Source organism: Mastomys coucha, unplaced genomic scaffold (assembly GCF_008632895.1).
Source record: "Mastomys coucha isolate ucsf_1 unplaced genomic scaffold, UCSF_Mcou_1 pScaffold11, whole genome shotgun sequence".
Classification (NCBI taxonomy): Eukaryota; Metazoa; Chordata; class Mammalia; order Rodentia; family Muridae; genus Mastomys; species Mastomys coucha.
Genome location: NW_022196893.1, coordinates 26,477,624 through 26,501,683, shown reverse-complemented (window position 1 = coordinate 26,501,683; position 24,060 = coordinate 26,477,624). Strand labels below are relative to the sequence as shown.

The window sequence follows — 24,060 nt, the reverse complement described above, 5'->3', positions numbered from 1 at the left end:
AGGTTAGGGAAGTTTTCTTCTATAATTTTGTTGAAGATATTTGCTGGCCCATTACGTTGGGAGTCTTCATTCTCTTCTATACCTATTTTCCTTAAGTTTGATCTTCTCATTGCATCCTGGATTTCCTGGATGTTCTGGATTAGGAGATTTTTGCTTTTTGCATTTTCTTTGACTGTTGTGTCAATGTTTTCTATGGTGTCTTCTGCCCCTGAGCTTCTCTCTTCTATCTCTTCTATTCTGTTGGTGATGCTTGCATCTATTACTCCTGATTTCTTTCCTAGGTTTTGTATGGCCAGGGATGTCTCTCTTTCTGATTTCTTTATTGTTTCTATTTCAGTTTTTAGATTCTGGATGGTTTTGCTCATTTCCTTCACCTATTTGATTGTGTTTTCCTGTAGCTCTTTAAGGGATTTTTGTGTTTCCTCTTGAAGGGCTTCTAGCTATTTACTTGTGTTCTCTTGTATTTCTTTGAGGGTGCTATTTATGTCTTTCTTAAAGTCCTGTACCATCATCATGAGAAGTGATTTATATCTGAATCTTGCCTTTCTGGTGTAATGGTGTGTCCAGGACTTGCTATGGTGGGAGAATTGGGTTCTAATGATGCCAAGTGACCTTGGTTTGTGTTGTTTATTTTCTTAAGCTTGCCCCCCCCCCCGCCCTCCGCCATCTGGTTATCTCTAGTGCTACCTGCCCTTGTTAAATCTGACTGGAACCTGTTCTTCCTGTGATCCTGGTTGTGTCAGAACTCCTCAGAGCCAAGCTGTCTCTGTGATCCTGTGATTCTGGGATCCTGGGATCCTGGGCTTGTTAGATCACCTGGGAGTGGGACTTCCTCTGTGTGTTGTGGGATTGGCTGCAGAGCTTGCGCCCAAGGTCTGCTCTGGACACGAGCCCAGTCAGACCGGAAGGAATCCGAGTCACTGGGCTTGAGGAGTTCCTGTGTGCCTGGTCCCTCTGGTCTCAGTTACTCCCACTGTTGGGACAGATGTTGGTTCCTCCTCACCTCTGATCCTGGGTGTGTCAGATGCCTGGGAGTGAAGCTTCCTCTGGGTGTTGTGGGACTGACTGCAGAGCTTGTGCCTAAGGTCTGCTCTGGACCCCAGCCCAGATAGACCGGAAGGAATCTCGTAATATTTAATTTATTGAATTTTGGTTTGTATTTCTGTAGTGACTACTGATGTTGGAACATTGTCTATGTATTATTTTTATCTTCTGTATGTTTGATTTTTGTAAATTGTTCATTCAAATGTGATGCTTTTTCTTAAGTTTCTTTGGTTTTATTCAAGCTTTTTAATATAATTTGAAATCAAGTTTTTTATTAGAGATGTCTTTGAAAGTATCTTCTCTTATTGTGTAACTTTTAACTATCTTAATGGTATCTTCCATAAAGCTAAAAGTTTCCAATTTTAATGAAGTACAATGTATCATTTAAAATACACAAGCATTTTATGTCTTATTTAAAAATCACTTAAAAATCCAAATCGTGGACATCTTTTCTTGAAAATGTTCCACTTTAGTGTTTATACTCATGCTTGTGTTCCAGTTAAGGTCACTACTGTAGACAGCACAAGGCTCAAGATCCCTGCTCCCTGTCCCCGCTTCCTACAGAGATGTCCAATTGTTTAAAAGATTGTACCTATTCATTGTTAGAATTTTACATTTTGTAGTTAAATATGCATATACACATATCTGTTTATGTACTCTTTGCTCTGTTTTATATGAACGTTTACCCTCAAACCCCACAGCCTACATGTGTTCAGCATTTTTGTGTATTATGGAAGTCACATGCTTTGGATCCTGTAATGGATTTTTTCTTTCCAAAAATACTCTTGGCTTTTGTCTTTTCTGTGCATTTAATAATCAGCTCACTGGTTTCTGTAAAGAGCTTTCTGGTTAGCTTGTCTTGACTCTTTAGCTCAGTATGAAGTTAATGAATGCATTATCAACAGTAAATCCCATCCATGGGCCCTGCAGATCGACTTGTCCATATTTTCTTAGCAATGTTCTACAGTTATCAATGGAAAAATCTTCCCTATGAGATTTTCAGATTACTAAATAATTATTTTAATGCATTGTAAATGTTTTAAAATCAATTGTAGTTTAAATCATCCCCTAATAGCAATGTATATACAATCAGTTGGTGCATGTTTTATGTTTTGTATGTTTTGATATGCAAAAGTCACTCTTCAGAGCTTTTACATGGGTGCTTTGAAAAGTTCACATGAACTAACCATGTTGCTGAGGGAAAACTGTTTCTTATTTTATAAGATAAATGACTTTTGTTTCTTTTTCTTACTCTCAAATCCATTAAGTGCAACTTGCCATAGAACCTTCCATTCTTAGGTCAGGTATAGCATCTTTCCCATGGGCCGATTAGATTTATGTCATTACTTTCTAATTTTACTCCTGAGAATATAATTTGTTATTTTATGATTAGTTGCTGGACTTTGTCAAATGCTGCACCAGTTGATATAATCATGTGATTTTCTTCTATAAATGATAAATTCAGCAGTTTGCTTTGGTTGATATCAGAGAATTTAATCAGCTTTGCAGTGTTAGAATGAAGCCCTCATGTTTGTAGCATTGTTTTTACATATTTACAGTTGACTTATTCATATTTTGTTGAAGATTTTTGTGCATTTTCAAAAGGTGTATGTGTCCTGAGTCTTGCTTTTATGTTACTTGTTTGTCTAATTTTAGTCTAAAATAGTCATTGTTTCTTAAAAATGGAGTGCGGGATGTTTCTTACTCTTTCATTTTTTGGAAAAATTGTGATTACCGAATGTTATTTCTTCCTCGGATGTCTAGTGCAATTGGTGTTGAGTATAGATAGAACTAGAGATGTTATCTGATTATGAAAGAAGAATACGGAAGTTTCTAAATATTACTGTGGATTTACCTGTCTCTCACATTAGATCTGTCTCAGTTTCTTTGGAGATAAATATGCCATGTATTTTGATGCCTTGCTGCCAGGCATGTGGTTTAGCATTGAGCTTGCCTGTGTTCTTAGAAGGCTGACCAATCATGACAAGTGGTCATAACTTCCTTTTGAGTTGATTGTAAATGGTAAATATTTGTTGTCTTGCTAATTTATTTTGCTGTAAACTTACTTTCTCAGTTTTATAGCACTTCAACTCTCTTTTGATGTATTTCTGTTTAAGATACCTTTAAAAACCCTCTACCTTTAACAGAACTTACTCTCTCTGAAGTGATTACTTTTTAATCCCATGTAGTTAGTTAGTTTATATTTCCTGATCTATCATAAAAAAATGCCAGTCTTTTGTTTTAGGTCATTTACATTTATTGTAATTTTTAACAGTTGAATTATAGTCTATCATTTTATTATTTGTTTTCATTTACTTGTATTTTGTGTTCCATAAACCTTTTCTTTTTATTTTCTTTCAAGTTACTTTGATATTTTGTACCCATTATAACTATTGTGTTTGTAGACTCACATCTCTGTGTAGTATTTTAACTTGTGTTACAGAGTATATAAAAATGTTCCACTATCTATGCAGACATCTGTGTTACCATTTAAATTAGAGTTAAGCTAGGGTAAGTTAGATAGACCTTACTATCCTATGTTACTATATCTGTGTTATGATTATTTTACATATGAAAATCTATACCTATTTAGACAATTTCTAAGTATTTTAACTATTAGAAGGATCGTCACCCAAGGATATCTATATCCTAAGACCTAAAGTCTGAGTATGATGCTTTACATGGCCAAGGGATTTCATATTTGTCATTAAGGCTAAGAAGGAGTGATTATCCTGGGATATGCAAATGGTTTTAATATTATTGTACAAATCCTGTTCGGCCAGAGAAGATTTTCAAGTTGTATTTCGAGAACTGGAGAGGTCTAATAGGCTTTTCTTACTGTGTGTGGCTTTGAAGACAAAAAGGGAGACTGAGCCAAAGAGTGCACACACTGTTTCCAAAGGCAGTGGAACTCTCCTCTCCAGCTTGCAGAATGGATGTAGTCCCGTCAGTCCATGGAGAGACGGGTGATGGTGTCGCCATGAAGGGAATCATAGGATCATCAATGTTGTTGTTTTAGGCAATTAAACTTGTAACAATTTGTTGTGTAGCGATACAGAAACAACAGAACCAGCAGACATTTTCCAGTACTGGGGAAGCCTCTTGTGGTTACCCAAACATTCACCATACTGCTCTGTATTCCCTCTTGATACAGCAGATGTCATTGTAATCATGCCAAGGTCCCTTCACTTGTCAAACGGAGCAGGAGTAGCTCACCCTTTCTGGCTTTGGTTGTAGTCCATTATCTAGTGTTCCTGTGGCGTCTGAAGCCCCCTGTCCCAGTTTCTCCCAATCACTCCACCAGCAAAGCTCCAGCTCTCATCTCTAGCATGTTGGGGGGATTTCTTTTGCTAGTGTAAATCTCACTTATAAATAAAGTGCTGGGCATGAATACATGCTTATAGTGAGAGAGGACTCTTTTAAAGTCTAGTATGGACATCCATTTTGACCAACATTTCTTTCTTCCTTCCTTTCTTTCTTCCTTTCTTTCTTTCTTCCTTTCTTTCTTTCTTTTCTTTTCTTTCTTCCTTCCTTCCTTTCTTTTTTATTCTTTTTTCTTTTTTTGTCCAATTTATGTGTTTGCTTATCTATGGCGCAATGGCAAGGTCTCACATACCGTAAGCTGGTCTTGGACTCACAGTGTAGCTGAAGGTGACCTTGAAGTCTGATCCCATCTTCCTCTTCTGAGTGCTGAGATCACATGTGTGACATGATACCTATCTATGTGGGCTGCTACCAGTAGACCCTATTGCTGGGTGAGCACTCTTGTAGCTAATAAATTGTTTTTTAAATAGATATCGCCTAGGTAATACATCAGAAAATTAGCTGGTTCAAACATCAGAGATTTGTCATTAGACATTTCTCCAGGACTCTAAAGGTGCTAGACTAACTTCATGCTAACACTGCTCTCTGCCAGACGTTCTGGAAGACAGTTTCCCCCCTCCATACTGGAGTTTGCTGCAGCTCCTTGGCTCCTTGCTCGTCCACCTCCTGAATCTTCCTCGTCCACAGATGGGGATGTTGTGAGGATACTGGGCACGTGTCTCTATTGACATCCCACTCGCTTCTCTTCCAACCATAATTTAAATAGCACTATTCATTAGTACACCCTTTATGTAGCCATTGTTGATGTTATTTGATATTATATTGATATCATATGTGTTGATCTTATATTGTTCAATATTTGAATGTACTATTGTAGAAAGACCTGTAATTTGTCCAAGAAATAGTTTCCTTTTCATTTATTTTATTTGGTGTAATTTAGCAAATTTGAGATGTTGTACAACTGCCCTTCAGTCCTTACATGGGAGCATTGGAATAGTTCTCAAAGTCTGTAAGATTTGTCTTAAAATTTAGTGAAAATTTTGATTAAGGGGGATTAATAAATACTATAGATACAGTTCCAAAATTCCGATCACTGTTAAGTATTCCAAGAACGTAGGTAGACATGTCTCCCTATTAATACTGTGATGTGTGGAGAAATGTCTGAGGCGCTCTGTGCAGTGTGTGACATATCCTCTTCTTCAGGAGCCTCAGACTACCCAGGGCTTGCTGTGCTTGATTCAGGTCTTGTTGAAAGCAGATTCCGACTAATTGGAGGAGGGCTCAGAACTCTGTCGAAACAGATGGACATTTTACTCACTTGTCAAACTCTTTAACTTATCCATGATGGAAGATAACTGACTTAAAAATTCAATGCAAAATTTAGGTAGCTCTTGAAAAATATATGTGCCGTTGATTTTTAATTTATTTATTTGGTCTTCTAAGAATCACAAATAATCTCACTCTTTTAGTCCTAAGAATGTATGGGGAGGGGAGGTAAGTAAAGTCTAAATGAGTACGGTCAACAGTGAGTGGGGCTTCGCAGTCTCCTGGGCTCAATCTTTTGCTTAATAAAAATTCATTTATCTTACTATGTATCTACATACCTACTTACCTACCTACCATCCATCTGTCATCTATCCGTTCATCTACCATCATCCATCCATCCATGCATCCATGCATGCATGCATGCATGCATCCATCCATCCATCCATCCATCCATCCATCCATCCATCCATCCATGCATCGTCTTATCTCTATCATCTATTCATTCTAACACGTACCCACAGTTGCTTTTTTTCAGTGGGTAGAATCTTTTGCTCTGCCCTTTGACCCTTGCTGCTCTGTAGGGTCCAGGACTTTGGGTTTGGAAAGCACGCGGAGGTTTCTGGAGCTGTCCAGCAGCCCCTGGCTCCTGGCTAAGTTCTGTGTACTGTCTGTGCCTGGAGGCTCTCCAGCGCCCCGCCCTGGGCATTGAGCCTCTCTCTCACTCAGGGCTGGCCAGGCTTCCCCAGCTCACTACCCATCTCCGCCTGTCTCTCTCGCCTGTCCAGCTTCACCTAGGAGTCCTATGTGCTTTGGCTGGGTTCCTTTTCCCGCCCGGGAGGGGGTGCCCTGCGCCCGGGGCTGCCGTGCCGCGTGAGTGTCTAAGTGAGGGCTTCCCTCTTTTGCCCGAGGCGGCCGGGTGCCTTTCTTTGCAACCTCGCCTCCTGCGGCTGGGTGGTCCTTTCTCTCGTCTGGCTTTGGAGACACGCGCCCGATTTCGAGGGGGTGAGTGCAAACGCTGCCCATCAACTTGGCACCTGGCATTGAGATCTTAGGATCCCGAGCGGAGGCTGCGGTTGCGGGCTGGCGACGGTGGTGGAGGACCTCTGCGGGCAGGGCTGGCTGGACCTGGCGCTGCGTGTGCGGGGGTTGGGGGGGGGGGGGAAAGAGGCCGCCCAGCCCGCGCCCCGGCTCGCGCCCCGCCCTCCCGGAGCGGTCTCCGCGGCTCCAGGCTCTCGCCATTGTCTCCGCCTTTCCAACAGGTTCGGGCGCGGGAGCGCGGGCGGGTGCGGGGCGGCCCGGCCCGGCTTTCCCGGAGCCGCCTCCCTTCCTTCGCGTGCGCGCCCGGGCCGCGTGGCTCGGCGGGGCGCTGCTCGGTGCAGGTCCCCGCAGGTCCCCGCAGGTCCCCGCGAGCCTGACCTGGCTGCGGCCCGCCGCGTGCGGGAGCGATGCGCGCAGAGGCGGCTCCAAGTTCGGCGCGCACCCGGGGGGGCCGCCCCGCTTGGTCTTAGGTGTCTGAGCCCCGGTGGCGACGCCAAGGCGGTCGCAGGAGGGGCCAGCTCGGCTTTCCCGCTTCACTCCCAGCACCTCTTGGTTTTTATCTTTATTTTTAAAGAGGGAGACGATGGACTGAGACGATGCACGCCATGGAATCCCGGGTGTTACTGAGAACGTTCTGCGTGATCTTCGGGCTCGGAGCGGGTGAGTGGCGGTCGAGCTGGGCCGGGATGCTCCCCGCCATGGGGTCGCCGCCCGGTGTCCCTATGGATTGGGGAGCCCTGGAGGGTTTGCATTTGGGTCCTTTCCGTGCTTGTCCTGGGGACAGCGAGGCAGGTCACACCCTTAGGGTCTGTGGCTGAGGGGGAACTTTGCACAGAGAGGGGCTTAAAGTAGGTCAGGAGATGGGACCCAGCGCTCTGCTATTTTAAGCTTGACAGCGCGTCCAGGTAAGGCTCTCCCTATGGTGGAGCGAGTTGCCTCTTGTCAGCACTTCCAAATATTGTCGCCAAGACGCATGCTTTCTTTGCTGCCGTGGAAGCTTGCGTTCTAATGGCCCCTTCTTTTCTTTCTTTCCTACCCCTCCCCATTCCCACCAGTTTGGGGGCTTGGTGTGGACCCCTCCCTACAGATTGACGTCTTAACAGAGTTAGAACTTGGGGAGTCCACAGCTGGAGTGCGCCAAGTCCCGGGACTGCATAATGGGACGAAAGCCTTCCTCTTCCAAGGTATGGCCCAGTGTGGAGCCCCAAGTGTATTGTGGGGAGCTGGCCCTGTGGCTTCTGATAACTTGGCTTGTGGCTGCCCGCTGCACCGGGCGGGCGGAGAGGAGAGTCCCAGCTGGGGCGAGGGGTCTCTGTGCGCTCAGGGCCTGGCTCTTTTAAAGTGGGTTCTGCCCTCCCCCCTTTCATTTCCCGCGCCCTCCACCTCCTCCTCACTTGGTGCACTTGGCGGTTCTAATGGATAGTGCCTTAATTACCGATTAGAAACTCCAGAGGCAGATGGGTGATTTGGGCGTCTAGGGAACAATAAATTGTAACACAAACGCCTCATTTGGGTGGAATGGATTTGGGAAGGAAACAAGATAGCGCAATCTTGGTTAAGATAGTGACCTCCCAAAGTTTCGCCGCCGTGGTGCCTGACCAGAGGAATTTCTTTACGATATTTTTACTGCACATCTCTGTACTTGAAGCACATTTACCATGGGACGCACCCCATTCTTCCTTTCCCATCAGCGGTGAGGGGAAGGCAATGATACTGTTACAATTATTTTGGAATCATTTCAAGGGGATGCTCACAGGAGCACAGCCCCATATCATCATAATCGTATGTGTAGGATTTTAAAACTTTTTTTTTTCTTTTTGAACTCTGTGGACATTGGCTATTCGTTACTGTCCAGATTTCAAATTATATTTGAATATACTGTTCAGTCAAAACCAAATTTCAGTTAAAAAAAAAAAAAAACAACAGCCAGCAAATTGATTGAGTAAAGCTTTTGAAGACTTCTCGCCTTGTGGGAAGGTGCTTAGCTTGAGGGTCTAAAAAGGGGCTAAAGTGTGCAAGGAGATGTAATTTATGGAGAGGCACAGAGGACTGTCCTGTATGCCTGTATCCGGAAGATCAAGGCGTCCTCCGCCACCACACACGGTGTATGTGTTATGTGTTTCTTTTACTATTGGGAGCTATGGCTTCAAATGAAGTCGTGCAACTTATAATTACCGAAACGTGGGCTATGCAAAAGCAACCAACCCAGCACATCTGCCATCAAGAAGCAGGCATAGGATGCAACTTGGATGTTTCTGTGGTGGCGCTGTTGCTGCATACAGCCAGTGTGTGTCACCATGGACAGCAGCTCATAAGCTCTCTGTAGGAAGGGAAAACTGACATGTGTTGCATTTAAGAGGAGTTTGTGTTCATAATAAATTAAAATGTAAGCTCTTTAAAAAGAGGATTTCAGTTAAAGCCCTTAATTGGTGTTTTTATTGTGACAAGTGTTTATGGTATTTTCGTTACTTTCAGATGCTTTGGGGAGGGTGGGGCTGGGATACTGAAGACAATAGCCAAATGTAATCAAGGAAATAGAGCTCAATTGTCAGCAAAAATTCAGCTGAATAGAAATATAATTAAGTGTAGGCTTTAGACTTATTCTCTGTGTTATTGCCTTCATTTTTAGTCTCTTAGAACAAGGACTTACTATTTTAGGACTTGACAGTTTGGGTAAATAGAAAGCTTTATAAACCGAGTTTCTAATAATCACCTGTATTGTATTGAATTGTTATGATAGCCTGAAAGGCTCCATTTAGTCTTCCTAAGGGCACTAGCTTCCTATACAAAGTGTCCATCAGTCACAAGGAGAAACCAGAAGTGTACATTTTATGTGAGACAATTGGACAAATACATATTGAACAGTTTGACACTTTCTAGGCAATAGTCTCAGGATATCAGTTTCTTTTCTAGTTAATTTAAAACAATATTTATTTCTCTATAAATAGCCAGCTTCTTTAAGGTATGCATTGTGATTTAAAAAATAAAAACATGGCTAATGCCATATGTTTTCTTTGAATTGTGCTCAGTTGGTGGAGTCAGTTTCCACTGGTGAGCTTCTTTTGTTTCCTAGCTAACACTAAGCTCAATATTAGAAAGAGCAAACGCTTCACAAATATACTTTTCATTCAAAGATGCAAAATTATACTTCCTGTCACATTAAGTCTCTGTGTATTAACCACTATTTACTCTCTACTGTGTCCTTGTAAGACATGTGTTCCTGATGTACTGATTGCACTTTAGTAACTTCTCTTACTGTAAGATTTGAATTCTGAAGTCAATGACAGGTGATGATGGGCAGTTCTGCATTGCCTTGGCCAGGTCTTTCCTCAGACGCCAGGCAAGCAGCAGGTTTTGATAAGAACTCAGCCCTGCACTGTGCTATTTCACTGCATCCCATGGGGCTTAGAGAGACAAGAGCATTCAGACCATGAAGAGTTTGGAGGTTCCATTTATAGTGAATTGAGAATGCTGCCAGTATCTTATATAGTGTATAAAATGTCATAGCAAGAATAGAAACAAATAAAAAAAAATCCGCGAGGTGCTCACATTTCATACAAACTTCACATACAAGTTTTCTGTGCTACCAGATATATTCTAAACAAGGTGAAGTGATTTATGAACCATCAATTGCTTCTCCAGCAGATAACAAAACTACCTGTCTCATCCCTTTGAAATAAGAAATCTCAAAACATGTTCACCTCATGACTTTTTACTTATTTAGCATTTTTCATTTTGGTTACTTTATTTAGTCTTTCTGATTTCTGATATACATGTATTTTAGTATTCTGAAACTATGAATATTTTAAACTATGAATATTTTTAAAACTACTGTGAAATACAAATCTACTACTTAACATTTTGTTTTATATTCATAGTAAAACCTATACTTCCAAATCATAACTTTTTATTGAAACACCAGCCATAATGTTGCAGCACCATTTTATTGTTGCTAAAATTTGATTTACAGTTGCTTTGAAAATTTAATGAGATTTCAAATTCAACCATTCATTAATACATGTTGGCTTTGGATTATGCCTGTTATAACAATTACTTAATTTGTGTGGGCAGTAGTTTGGGGTTCTAGTCATTTCTGGCTGTAATGTGACACATAGCCCCAAACACACTTATTATGCTTTATAAAACTACAGCAGCATATGCTGGTAGTGAAAAGACTTGTAGCAGGTTATACGGAGTTTCAATTCTAAGGATTATTGAAACCGGGAATAGATTCTCCCTTCCTTGCTTTGGAGCCTTGTTAGTATTTTGGCAAAAAATGATCATAATAATTTTATTTTCTCTGTGTACATGAGAGATCATAAGGAATAAAGCATACACACAAAGTTAGCATTGGCTTTAGCTCTTCGATCATAACAGTTCATCCAGGCTCCCAAAATAGATAATCTCATCTGTCTTCTTAGGAAAATGCCTTCTCAAGCTTTCTCAAGTGTTTGTAGATTGTATAATCTCATTAACCCCCGAAGGGTAGATACAATCAAAACAGTTTTCCCTTAGTTGATAACATAAAAGTACCCTTAGTAATTCTTCTTAAAGAACTTTTACATTTTGAAGGAAATAGCATTCCTAGGTATTTGCTGGTAGGCTAGTGACACTGGTAGGTGATTTGGTTACAGAGCGAGGGGGTGATGAGGGCCTGTCTTCAGTTGTGTGTCAACCACACCTTTCATTGGTGTGACAAGACACTTGAAAAAGCAACTTGAAGGAATGATTAGTTTCAGCTTGCAATTCGAAGGGGAAGGCACAGGAATGAGAATGGCTGGGTCTGTGGTTCAAGGAGCATATTGGTGAGGGTCAGGCATGGTCGAGGGTCAGGCATGAGCAAGGGTCAGGCATGGGTGAGTGTCAGGCATATTGTGCGGAGGAAGCAGAGGGAGATGAATGCTGACCCCCAAGACTCTTTATCCCATTTTTCTTTGTGTTCAGTCTGAGACCATAGTCTCTGGACCACCTGCATTCAGGGCAGGTCTTTCTCAGTGAACCTCATTGAGACACACCCTCTTAGACCCAAACTGAAGTATGTCTCAATCTATGGTAATCCTAAATTCAGTTAAGTTGACAGTGAAAATGAACTGTTACCGTGGGCTCGTGTGAGCTTCAGGGGAGTGGCTGTGCATGCTCTCTGACAGAGGAAAATAACAGTGATCAGAGATGACCTTAGACACCAGGTAGATCCAGGCAAAATTTCACAAGCTGGACTGCTTATGAGGACACTCGTGAGGGTATTTCTCTGAGCTTCAGTACCCTTGATAATGAAGTGACTGCTATTATAAGTTCATCCACCCAAATTATTGTTATATAATTACTAGGTCATTGAAACTAATTTTGGACCTCTGACCTGATTTATGGAATAATAAATATAGTATCAACTGATAAACCTTGCCATGTTTTTTTTCTTTTTCTTTTTTCTTTTTTTGATTTGTCAGTGATAGGTAACTAATGTATTTTGTGGCATAGAAGTGGCTGCTCCTGTAAGAAATACCTGAACCTGTGGAAGAAGCTTCAGAATCAAGCATTGGGCCCATAGAATTCTGAGCAGCATGTCAGGGCTTCTATATTTAGGCTTCACATCAGTTGAAGCAGTCTCTTAGGATCTTTAAATGCCCTGTAACCAATTGTAATGTTTCCTCTTTCATTTCTGATTTGTTTTGTTTGAATATGTTTTTGCTTACTTCAGGTGAAGTTATGCTAGTGCTGCTTGTATTTATAAAACCTCTCTAGGTCTCAATTTATTTTATCTATTACTGGATCTAGTCAATCTGTCCCTGTCTGTCTGTCTGTCCATCCATCCATCCATCACCTTTATTTCTTCCTTCCTTTCTTTCTCTCTTTCCTCCTTTCTTTCTTTCTTTCTTTCTTTCATCTACTTATCCATCTATTTTCTTCTTTTCTTTCTTTCACCTACTTATCCATCCATTTTCTTTTTTCCTTTTTTTCTTTCTTCTTCCCTCCCTCCCTCCTTCCCTCTTTCTCCCTTCCTTCCTTTCTTTCTTCCTTTCTTTCTTTCATATACTTATCCATCCATTTTCTTTTTTCCTTCCTTCCTTCCTTCCTTCCTTCCTTCCTTTCTTTCCTTCTTTGTTTCTTTCTTTCTTTTTCTCTCCTTCTCTCTCCCTTCTTCCTTCCTTCCTTCCATCCATTCTTCAATACTTATTGTTCCTTTCTTTCTATTAGCCTTCAGCTTTGTTTGCAATTCTTTCTACTTCCTTGAGATTCTGCCCTGATGAAGGCCATTCCTCATGGGTGGTTCCTATGTCCTCCTTATGGCAGAAAGGCAACACTGTCTCCTTTCAACTTCTGTGTAACAACATTAATTCTTTATGTGAGGAAGAGTGCTGCTCTCCCAAGGGCCTCCATCCATACTATCACTGGAGGTTTTACATTTCACCAGCATTCTTTGAAAAGGCACATATATTCAAACCATAGCAATGGCACTGTGCCTGGGAAAGACTTAATATGATGGAGTATTTGATAGGACTTCTGCGTTTCAATGTGTGACCCTGCCACACATTGCCTAGCACTGAAATCTCCACCAGAGCCCTGATATCCTACAACATTTTCTTCTGCACACTGGTAAACAAGCACCACAGGTGACACAGAAGTTCCCTGCTACCTTGAGCAGGGTCAGCCTGACTGGGGAAGCAGCTACAGTGGCCCCTGACTGCTGTGATGGTAGAAATGCTGCTTTCCTGGGAGACCTTGTGCAAGGAGGGTACCTGGGTCCTCTCTTTTCAAATAAAGTCTTTCAAATAAGTCTCAATTTTTCTCTTTTCTTTGTCCATCATTAAGACTCTGGTGGATGGACTTTGCTTACTCACACAATGACTTTAAGCCACCTTTCCTATTGTCCTAGTAAAATACACATTCCACCCTCTCTCTCTCTCTCCCTCTCTCTCTCTCTCTCTCTCTCTCTCTCTCTCCCCCTCTCTCTCTCTCTCTCTCTCTCTCTCTGTGTGTGTGTGTGTGTGTGTGCGCACATGTACATGGATATTCATGCATATGTGTAAGCATGCTTGTGGAGATCAAAGGTCAAATATAGTTTCAATCCTTAGAATCCTTAGAATTTTGAGACAGGGATTCTCAGTGGCTTGGGGCTCTCCCACTAGGGTAGTCTTTCTGCCCAGTGAGTACAAAGGATCTGTCCAACTCTGCTTCCTTAGAGCTGCTAATATCAACATGTGTCACATGCCTTTCTCTCTCTGTCTCTCTGTCTCTGTCTCTGTCTCTGTCTGTCTGTCTCTCTCTCTCTCTCTCTCTCTCTCTCTCTCTCTCTCTCTCTCTCCCTCATTATTACTATTTTTTAAAGATAGAGTTTTTCTGTGCAGCCCTGAGTGTACTTGAACTTGCTCTGAAGCTGAGACTGGTGTCGACCTTGCAGAGCTCTGCTTGCCTCTGTCTCCCCAGTGCTGGGATTAAAGGCATGCACCACCATGTGGCTCTCAGCATTTTTTATATGGAGTTAAAAGACTGAACTCAAGTCCTCATGCTTGATAAACAAGTGCTTTACCAAGATTTTCCAAGCCCCCAGACTCGACACTCTTAGCAAATGCCTCATCTTTCGCTCTATCTTTCCAGGTCCTTTTCTGACCAGCTGCACTTTTTAAGTTATATTTCTGCTCTGGTTTTTTTTTTTGTTGTTGTTGTTGTTGTTCCTGGTGTTCACTGTGAATCTGGTTAAAGCAGCCAATGATATCAGAAAATATCCTGAAGATTGTGTTGACTTGAAACTTCTTTCAGGTTAACTAGTCCTCCATCTTTCAACCCAGCTTTCTACAAAGCCTCAGGGTGTGGACAAAACGTAGTCAACGTTTGCTGGAATGTAACAGAATGCCTCCCAATCTAGTTTCCTTCTGAACCCTCATGAGCAGTCTTCTCTCTGCATCTGCATTCCTGCCCCATTCTCTTCTTCTTAGAATCATCCACTGAGCTCCACTGACGGTCCTCGAAATGTTTTCCCATCAGCAGTCTTCTCTCTGCGTCTGCATTCCTGCCACATTCTCTTCTTCTGAGAATCATCCACTGGGCTCCACTGACTGTCCTCGAAATGTTTTCAAACCCTTTTCCAATCTCTCACAGACACAGGTGATTACTTATTGTAACAGGAAAGAGCCACTTCTTTTTTGTGTTAATTTCTTTGTTATTGTGACAAAATAATTTGAAGAAAGAGGGGGGAACCCCACATTTGCCTCACCCCTTATTTTCTGTCCACAATGGATGAGCCACTAGTTTAGTTGCTTTGGGACTGAGTTAAGCTAAGACATGCCTGCAATGGAAGAGGCAGCTGGTCACCTCACAGCACCCCGGAAGCAGAGAGAGAGGAACAGCTGAGACAAGATGTAACCTTCAAAAGCACACCCACACGGACCTAATTTCTGTGTATACTACCGCTTCAGAATCCATTCAGCTTTAACTTCATCAGTGGGTTAATAAACTCAGGAAGTTAGGACCCTCGTGATCCAGATGCCTCTCAGAATTGCCACCACCTGGGGTGTCAGGCCTTCAATGCCTGAGTATCTGTGTGCACACTTCACCAGCAAATCCTAACCCTGTCTTGATTTTTGATGAATTGCTTGTCTGTTTCTTATGAGGTTTGGGGGGATTACATCTTACTGGAGATTTTGATCTTCTTCTACTAGTATTTTGACACAATTTCCTATATTTGGAGAGTTTTCTCCATATAAACTGTCTCCTTTTTTTTCTCCCTCTCTCTCCTTAAAGCCTTGCGACCCTAATATTTGCTTTCATGATCTCTTGACCTGTTTCTTCCCAGGTGGCATATTTTAAGAGAACAACCATTTCTGATATTTTGTTCTATTGCTTATTTTTTTTTCATTGTAGGTTCCAGTTTCAGAATGAGTTTGAGTTTTAAAAAATAATTTCAGTTTTTCCAGTGAATTTCTGTAATGAATTTCTTTTCACTGAATTATCTCTTTATATATTTTTAAAAAGCTCACATTTGTGTGTGTATTTGTGTGTGTGTGCATGTACATGCATGGCAATGCATACTTGTAGAGAATATCTTGTGGGATTTGATCCTCTCCTATCACATGGGTCCCGGAAAGTGAGTTCAGGTTTTCAGGTTTGACATCAGGCTCCTCTTACCTGCTCTGTCTTTTCATATTTCCTGAAGTGGAATGAATTTCTCCAGAACAGTTGTATTAGCCATTTTTTTTTGTCAATTTAACCCAAGCCAGAAGAGTCACCAGGGAAGAAGGAATCTCAGGTGAGGAATGGCCTCTGTCAGATTGACCTATGGGCATGTCTGTAGAACACTTGATTAGTGATTGATGTGAGATGGGCCATCCAGCTGTGGGTAGTGATGCCTTTGGGCAAGTGGACCTTGGTTGAATAAGAAAATTAGCTGAGCAAGCTGTAGAGAGCAAGCCAGTAAGCACTATTTCTCCATGGCCTCTGACTCAGTTCCTGCCTTCAGGTTCATGTCTTGAGCTGCTTCCTTGGCTCCCCTTGATTGACTACAACCTGGAAGCCAAGCAAAACCTTTTATCCCCAAGCCATTTTTTTCAGTGCTCATCAGAGTACTACTAGAAGCAATCTTGGACAGTAATTGTTCTGAACCTTTTATAAGAATTCATATTCGTCTATTCTTTTCTGGTTCAAGAACTGGGAGAGCGTTCTTATTTTCATAATGCTCTCACTATGGTTTCCCATGTTTCTTATTTCTGAATGTGCATTTGAAGAAGTAGGGGCTTATTCTCATCTTTGTAGATTTTCTTAAGTCGGGGAGCTCTTCATCAGTCAGAAAGTCCAGGGATTCGAGGCAGGCCATTTGATATCCTGTGTGTGGTACTCATGCTACAGTTCTTGGTAATTATGTCCCACATTGTAGGTAGTTGGAACTATTTTCTAGACCCACTATTGTATGTCTAAGTTGGTTGAATATATTGGGAGGATCGAGATTCTGTGCTTACAGGGACAGCCTGGAGTCCTAGTCTACAAAAAATACTAAGAGTTGATTTGGACCTTTTGTCTCTTTGTAGGGAGGCTGGATCTGAGAGTACCAGCTTAAAAATTAAGACTGTATGCTGTGTAACTGCTTCATATTGGGGTGAATCTGATGTTCAGGACCCAGTACTATTAGGGGCTGGTGTGTATAATGCCTGTAGCCTGAGTCTGTTGAGTACTGGCCTCCTACTTAGATTACCTTGGGATTGGGGTCTCTCAGGAAGGTAGTTTGGCCTGAAGACAAAGTTTGCCTGGCTATTCTGAGCCTGGAGTTGGGTACAATACCTTGGTGACAGGTAGCCTGAGAGGTCCAACCTGTAGGCATGAGAATGAAAATAGGTTCTGGGACTGTGGAGGCCAGCCCTGTGCTTCACTTCACCAGAACAGGCCTGTTTAAGGTCTGTGTTGCAGAGGTAGTTCCCACCTCCCTTTCTTCTAAGAGAGGAATCTGAAGATAGATTCTCCAGGGTATGTGGCCAAGGCTGGGGAGGAGTATGTGACAGGGATCTAAAACTGCTTCTGCTACTCTCCTCAATATGTCTTCTAAAGTTTCTGTACTGTATCTGGTATTATAATCTGTCATTGCTTCCTTTACCATCTCAGATGACATTGCCCATGTGATCACTGTCCAATTTGGTGTTCTTTCTCTATACCAGGAATAGCACTTTTGAGTCTTGGCCCACCATCTGGCTGATGTGTTCTTCCTAGAGCTTTTGAACTGATTTGATTTATATGATAGGCTAGAAAGATGGCTCATTGCTGAAGAGGAATGACTACTCTGTCAGAGAACCTGGTTTGATTTCCAGTCTCAGTAACAGTCCACAACTAGCTATAACTACAGTTTTAGGGGATATATGACTTCTTCCTGCTTTCTGGCATGCTGCATGCACACGGTACACAGACATACATGCAGGCAAAATACTCAATACACATAAAAAACAAATGCATTTCAAACAAATTTTTAATAATTATATGGCTTTTAAAATAATTTATTTGATTTCCTACTGAGATAAGATTTGGCAATGGTATGGACATGTTGTGTTGAGAATGTGATGCGGATCTTTAGCAGCTGCCAGACAGAGTGCTAGGTTGAATGATAATTCCCCAACTGTCTACATACTAATCCTCAGCACCTGTGAATACTGTTATACAGCTGAGAGCACTTAAGTCTGAAGATGCAATTAAGGTTATTTAGGTAGGAAGCTAGCTTTAAATTAAGAGGTTTATTCCAATGTTAACATTGTCTGGCCTGTCTGGGCGGTCAAAATTTTGTCCTGGTAGCGGGAGACCTTTCAGTCACTGTCAAAGTGCCACAGCATAGAACTTGATGGTGCTCACTGCCTTGGAGGGTAGAAGCAGATATAAGCCAAGGAATGAGGACAGCCTCTATGAGCTGTGAAGAGGAAGGCTCACATTCCACTGACACTCTTGGCTTCCCTTCCTGAATCCCAGTTTGACCTTCTGAAGCCTGGACTGTGAAGTAGAACATTTGTCTGCTTTTCCCTCTCTGCTTGGCGTGATCTGGCACAGCAGGAGTAGTAGCATCTATTCTGGAACTGAAAATTCATGTATAATTGAATTCAACTTTCTTCTGAGCCCTCAATCAGCTCCCACAGTCTGTATGGTGGCTCGAAACTTGGTCTTGAACTTGACAGTTAATTATGTTAATCATTCTTCAGAGTAAATACACATCCTGTAATGGATCCTCTCTAGGATTTAGCCATGTGCTAATTCTGAGAACAAATATTAAAATTGAGTGTCACTTAAAACACATACACACACATGTATATTATATATGCACACATATGTATGTATATATATATACATACATACATACACACACACACACACACACACACACACACACACACACACGCTATTCATTCACCCAAAAGTTAATTCAGGAGATAGAGTTAGAAGGAGAAACGAGAGCATGAATAACTTGTAATAATAATGGGTTGGACTGTTAGTAGACTACTGGACACCCAGTGAGTATAAGAGTTACCTCCTGACAAGGGCAACGACAAGTGCTTGGGGTTCTGATGGACACCACCAGGTTTGATTCTGAGCAGCTGTGGCCATTTGGGAGGGCAGTGGAGAGTGCATGTCATGATCTAAGTGTCACTTGCCTAATGGCCAGGATGACCTTGTTACTGCCTTGCTTTATGGCTTTATTTCTCTTAGTCACTCTGTCCAGGTTGGTGGCAGACTACACTCTTGCAGGCACCTGCACTTTCTCATATCCTTGCTGTTATTTGTCTGTGATTCAGTACTTGCTAAGGTGCTAGGCTCAGACAGCAGGCATTAAGCCCTTATGAGTGTGAATAGCTGGAATCTTGGGCACACATACTTGGAGCTGTCCTTGGTGGCACCTCTGCTAACAGTTTTTGGAAGTGAAGTACCCTTTTCTACAAAGGGAAGAGATGACATAAGGGCCCAAACAAAGGAAATAAATGATAGCATTAATGCCAAGTTATTGTTCATAGGCAGTAGCAACTAGGGCCAAAGGCTCTGGAGCTGGGCATTTTGGGGTCCAGTCTTCATTCTGTATCAACTAGTTGTGTGAACTTGCTCATATTAAGGAGGCTGAGGCAGGAGGCTCACAAGTTCAAGGCTAGCCCAGACAAGCCTTTCAAGAGAAGGATCAGGGGTGTGCCTATGCATGGGGAGCATCTATATCTTCAACATGCAGAAGGACCCAGATCTAAAGCACAGCACCGGAAGGAGGGTGTATGTACATCATAGGTAGAACGGATGACAAGCACAGAGGACGGAGAGGCAGAGACAATTCACCTGACAGTCACTGAAGGATAAACTAGACATACACATGTGCTTGGAATGACCAATTGTTAGGACAGAAAACAGAATAATGTTCCTTTACTCTCCCCCAAAAAGGTTTTCCAAGTCCAGAATAATGGATGGAAGCATCTCATGGGCAAGGGAGGCCATGTTGCTTCTTAGTTTCTTTGCGAATTCTCTATTGCTGTGATAAAAGCCAGGACCAAAAGCAACCTGGGGAAGAAAATGCTTGTTTGCCTTACATATCCCCATCATTCATGAAAGCCAGGGAAGGGACTTGAGCAGGAGCAGAGGTGAGAATCCAGAGTGAGGAATGCAGCCTTGGAGGAAACGGCTTGTCTTCCATAGCCTTCTAAGTTTGTTTTTTTATACAACCAAGGACCCATCTACCAAAGGGCAATACCATCCCTGGATGGCTGGGCCTTCCCACATCAATCACTAATCAATCCCCTACCCTGGACTTGCCTACCAGCCAATCTGATGGAGACATATTCCACAGACATGTGGATTTGGGTAGAGGGGATGGTAGATTAGGGTAGAAAGGGGTGTATTATGGCCTAACATGTGCCTGATCCAGAAGTGAGGCCACAGGAGAAAGGCTCTGTAGCTCCCCTCTGGAGTCACTCTAACTTCTCAAGCACAATCATTTTGATCTAGGGTTGTCAGTCTTGTGCTGTGGAGGGAATTGTTAAACATTCCCCTGGTTGGGCTAGGCTCCAAGCTTGGTAAGGCATTGTTATGGGTGGTATGCTGTGGATTTGGCCTATTGTTTGGATGTATCAGTGAGGGTTCTCTAGAGAAACATAAACACAATGTGCCTTCCATTCTACAAGTTTTCTTGATCTGCCTTTCTCTGATCTCGTAGCTTCTCTGACATGTATTGTCTGACATACTGCTTTACTCAGGTATCATTTTAGTTGTTTATTATCAGCCAGCTCTAGCAGACAGCTCTTAAGGGATGGGGATTATTGTTTTACTCATGGTTATGTATCCAAGAGCCCAGTGCTTATAGAAAACTCCATCCACACATTTCTGACTACAGGGATATTCTGTCTCGATTTTGATATCTTGGAGTTTGGGAGTCTGTCTTGCTCCTTGAAGCCTTCTAGTTTACAAACTGTGCCCATGCTCAGTAGACCTTCACTGAGCAAACACTGTGACATTAACTGAGCCATGGCAAATCTGACTTTGGTAACACATTATAATGTTTGTGGTTACGTAACCTCAGAAGAGGCTGAGGAACCATGCCATCACAGCAGTACTCTGTTCTCTAGTCACGAGGACAGCTGAGAGCTGAGAAAAGCATTTTCCTCCATACGATGGATGCTCTGAATTACACAGACAAGCCTCTCTCTCCCCAGCCCATGCTGAAGGTCTTAGGCTAACTGAGCGCTTCTTGAAATTGAAAGTTTAAAATTTCAGTCTGAAGAGTTATGAACTGAAGAGTTGGCAGGGACACTCATGTTCAAGTAAAGGTACCAAGAAACATTGTGCATGGGGCAGATGAAGACTCATTTGGATTTGTTTGTGCTGCATCTCTTCTCTGCCATTGCAGATAGGCCAGATACATGGACTGTGTCTAGTGAACAGCGGCTAGGCTTGGAGACCACACCAGGTGGCACATGTTTGGAAGAGTATTAGTTCACAGACTAAACACAGCAGTGTAGGAATTCCTTTGAGAGACTGGAGACTCACGCATAGGAGGACTAGACTGGATTTGGTTGCTTTAGAGGAATAGCTCCCACATGTTGGTTGTAATCAGTAGTTTTTGACTCCCTCGTTACAAGACTCCTCGTGCCTCTGAGAGTGAATCCCAGGAGTTTATATTTTGAAATAGTTTTTTTTTTTGTGATATTGATGTTTAGTCAAATTTATGAATTGTTTTCTCAAACGGGGCTGTCTTACATGGTCTGTAACCTGAGTGGGCATGGAGTACTGGAATATGCATTCTGCAAATGGAAATGAGATCAAAGTATAAAAACTGACTCTGAAGACAGTATAAAAATGCAAAACTTCATTACTGTTTTATAGTGATTTTATGTTGAATAATAGTTTGGGTATAGTGGTTCAAATAAATGTGTTATTAAAATTAAAACAGTTTCTTTTTACATTTTAAATGTGGCTACTAGAAATTTAATTACTTATGTGACTTATGATTCTCATATTTCCACTATTGTAGAAGGCAAATCTAAGATTCAGGATGGGTCAAACTCTGTGTCAATTTCAGAAAAATACATTCAATAGGTTCTCCCCAAATTAACTGGCACATTTTAAGGATTTTCCATTCATTTACCCACTAACAACCACTAACAACAATAAAAAAGTATGTTTTAATGTGTTCCAGAGGAGATTAAATGGGCAGGCAAGCTACTTCAGTATGTAATGGATGGGAGTTAGATATTTTCTAAGTTCACTGGAGATTGAACTGGATTCTTCCCTCTCCCTAATCTTCTTAAGGTAACCTGTAACATCTAGGTTGGCCTATTCTTCCATCCACCTGACAGGCTTTAATGCTGTGTGCAAAACAATTCTCTCCTATAAAGCACCTTGGGTTGCCATGGGCTCTGAAGGATGCTCCTGGAAGATGCCCTTCCCTTTGTTACTGCATGCAGTGCATCCCATGGAGGCTCAGGAGGACCACGCACAGCGGAGTGCTCTATGCAGTCCTCCGGGTACTGAGGTGTAGCATTTAACGTACTTTGGTTATCTATCTGAGCTGAGAATCTCCTAGAATGTGCCATTCCGCATCCAATTCTGTGCTCATAATGTCTAATTCATTGCCTGTAGCGGACCATTAAACTTCATGGGAAAAGTTCAAGTTCTGATAGGTCATAGTCTATCCCAGAATACTTGAGCTACTTCCCCCTCCCCCTTTGGAGATTATTTAAAATTTCAGCAGTGATGGATAACTGAAAACCATTACAGGAGTTTGTTTGATGACTTGCACTTGCAACTGAGACAGATTCTCCCTGGAGGTTGACAATTTATCCCAAGGAGAAGTTAAAAGGCACATAGATTGTTTGGTCGGGGATACCAGAGAAGTGGGGGGGTTCTAGTGGTGGACGTTGAACCTGGGTGCTTCCTGCCAGCCTGGTGACCTTGTTTGGAGGAAGATGAGACACTCCTGAGTGTATTCTTCCTATTCATCAAATTCATCAAATTGCTAGGTATATTAAAAATACAGATTTATTTAAAGCGTGACTAGTCCAGAAAGACAGCTCATTTTATGATGATCCATTCATAAGTTGTTCATCCTTTTAAGGCATATTTTCAAAAGTTATGTTATAATGTACATATTGGCATTATTGCTTTTGTTACTATTTTTCTATTCCCTGATGTAATAGATAGTGTAAAGCAAGAAACTTAAAAAAAAAAAAAAAAGCATTGTGCCTTTTTAGTCTGTTTTTGGTTTTCAAATAAAATGAAGGGTTTTTTTGACTGTGGGAGAAGAAATGTCACACTCCAAATAGAAGTGAGAAATGTGTTAAAATTCCCAAAGAGGACTCATTGTTAGTTCAAATTTGAATCCAGAGACTGTGGACGTAGGCTTTTCTGGGAGTTTAAAACATTTAATATTTGGCTATTATTCTGTAACTAATATCACACAAGTGATTTTTTTATCTAAGTTCATTCACCTTGAATTCAATGATAGAAATTAATTCAATGACAGAAATTATAACTAATGTTAGTGTGACTTTTAGCATTTGCAATCCAAGTTGGGGTCACCCTCAGTAAAGTCTTCCTGCAACTCATCTTTAACTTCTACAGTAAAGAACAGACCCTAAGCTGCATGGCCACACTCTCCATTACACACTGGATAGGACTCAGGAATGCAAGAACAGGGCATGCTGGAAATGGGTGTGAGGACTTGGGGTGTGATGTGGGAGCCTGGGAACCAACAGAAGCCCAGGGGGAGATGAGAGCTTGGACATTGATTGTCACACACCTTGTGGGCATCGAGACTCCCATGTAGGGCCATCATTTTCATCACTTTAAGAGTTTCTAGAAAGTTTTTCATTATCCACACATCTTCAGAGTCAAGTGTCACAGTGCATTCTCATCCTTTTGCAACCACGGGTTCGATTTTTAATAGTTTGGTTGCATTTGCAGCAAAAGTAATATAACCTTCATTGATCTTTGATCACATATTTTCAAATTAGGACATGTTTCATGGACAATTAGAGAAAAAAGAATATTCATTGTGTGAATCACTGAGTAGGCAGGAGGTCTTTGAGGAGAGATAACCCACCTATTTAATGGACAATTACTTTTTATTTTGCTCACCAAATTAATAAAGCTGGGGAGTGAAGTTGAGAAAAGGCCAGTTGGGCTGAGAAGCCATATAGTGCTGACTGATTTCTACCACTTTTTGAACCATTAATTACAGACATCGGGCAAGCAAAAGACTTCCTTAGCTTCTCATGGAAGAACTAGGAGAAGGAGTTACCCTTCAACACACACATAGGTCATTAAAGAGGTAGAATATTCAGGCCAAACTTTCTTCATTTAAAGAATGAGTAAATCAAGTTTCCTGCCAGTGTCCACAATGGAGGCAGAATGATAATTTTAGCAGATTAAATATACAGAATTCAGCCACAATTAATCTAT

General features: G+C 41.8%; 1 protein-coding gene across 3 annotated transcripts in view; it reads left to right on the top strand.

Annotated features, from left to right (window-relative positions):
* Nell2 (neural EGFL like 2) overlaps positions 1-24,060 on the top strand; it is a 363,671-nt gene that overhangs the window by 54,508 nt on the left and 285,103 nt on the right. The window contains exons 1-3 of one of the 3 annotated variants that reach the window (XM_031353705.1): positions 6,341-6,636; positions 7,247-7,332; positions 7,728-7,856. In XM_031353705.1, the coding sequence (XP_031209565.1) occupies positions 7,269-7,332; positions 7,728-7,856 (193 nt within the window). In that variant the 5' untranslated portion in view covers positions 6,341-6,636; positions 7,247-7,268. Of the gene's footprint in view, positions 1-6,340; positions 6,637-6,674; positions 6,894-7,246; positions 7,333-7,727; positions 7,857-24,060 lie in introns of those variants that run through there. The other 2 variants (XM_031353713.1, XM_031353723.1) reach the window with 2 other exon arrangements.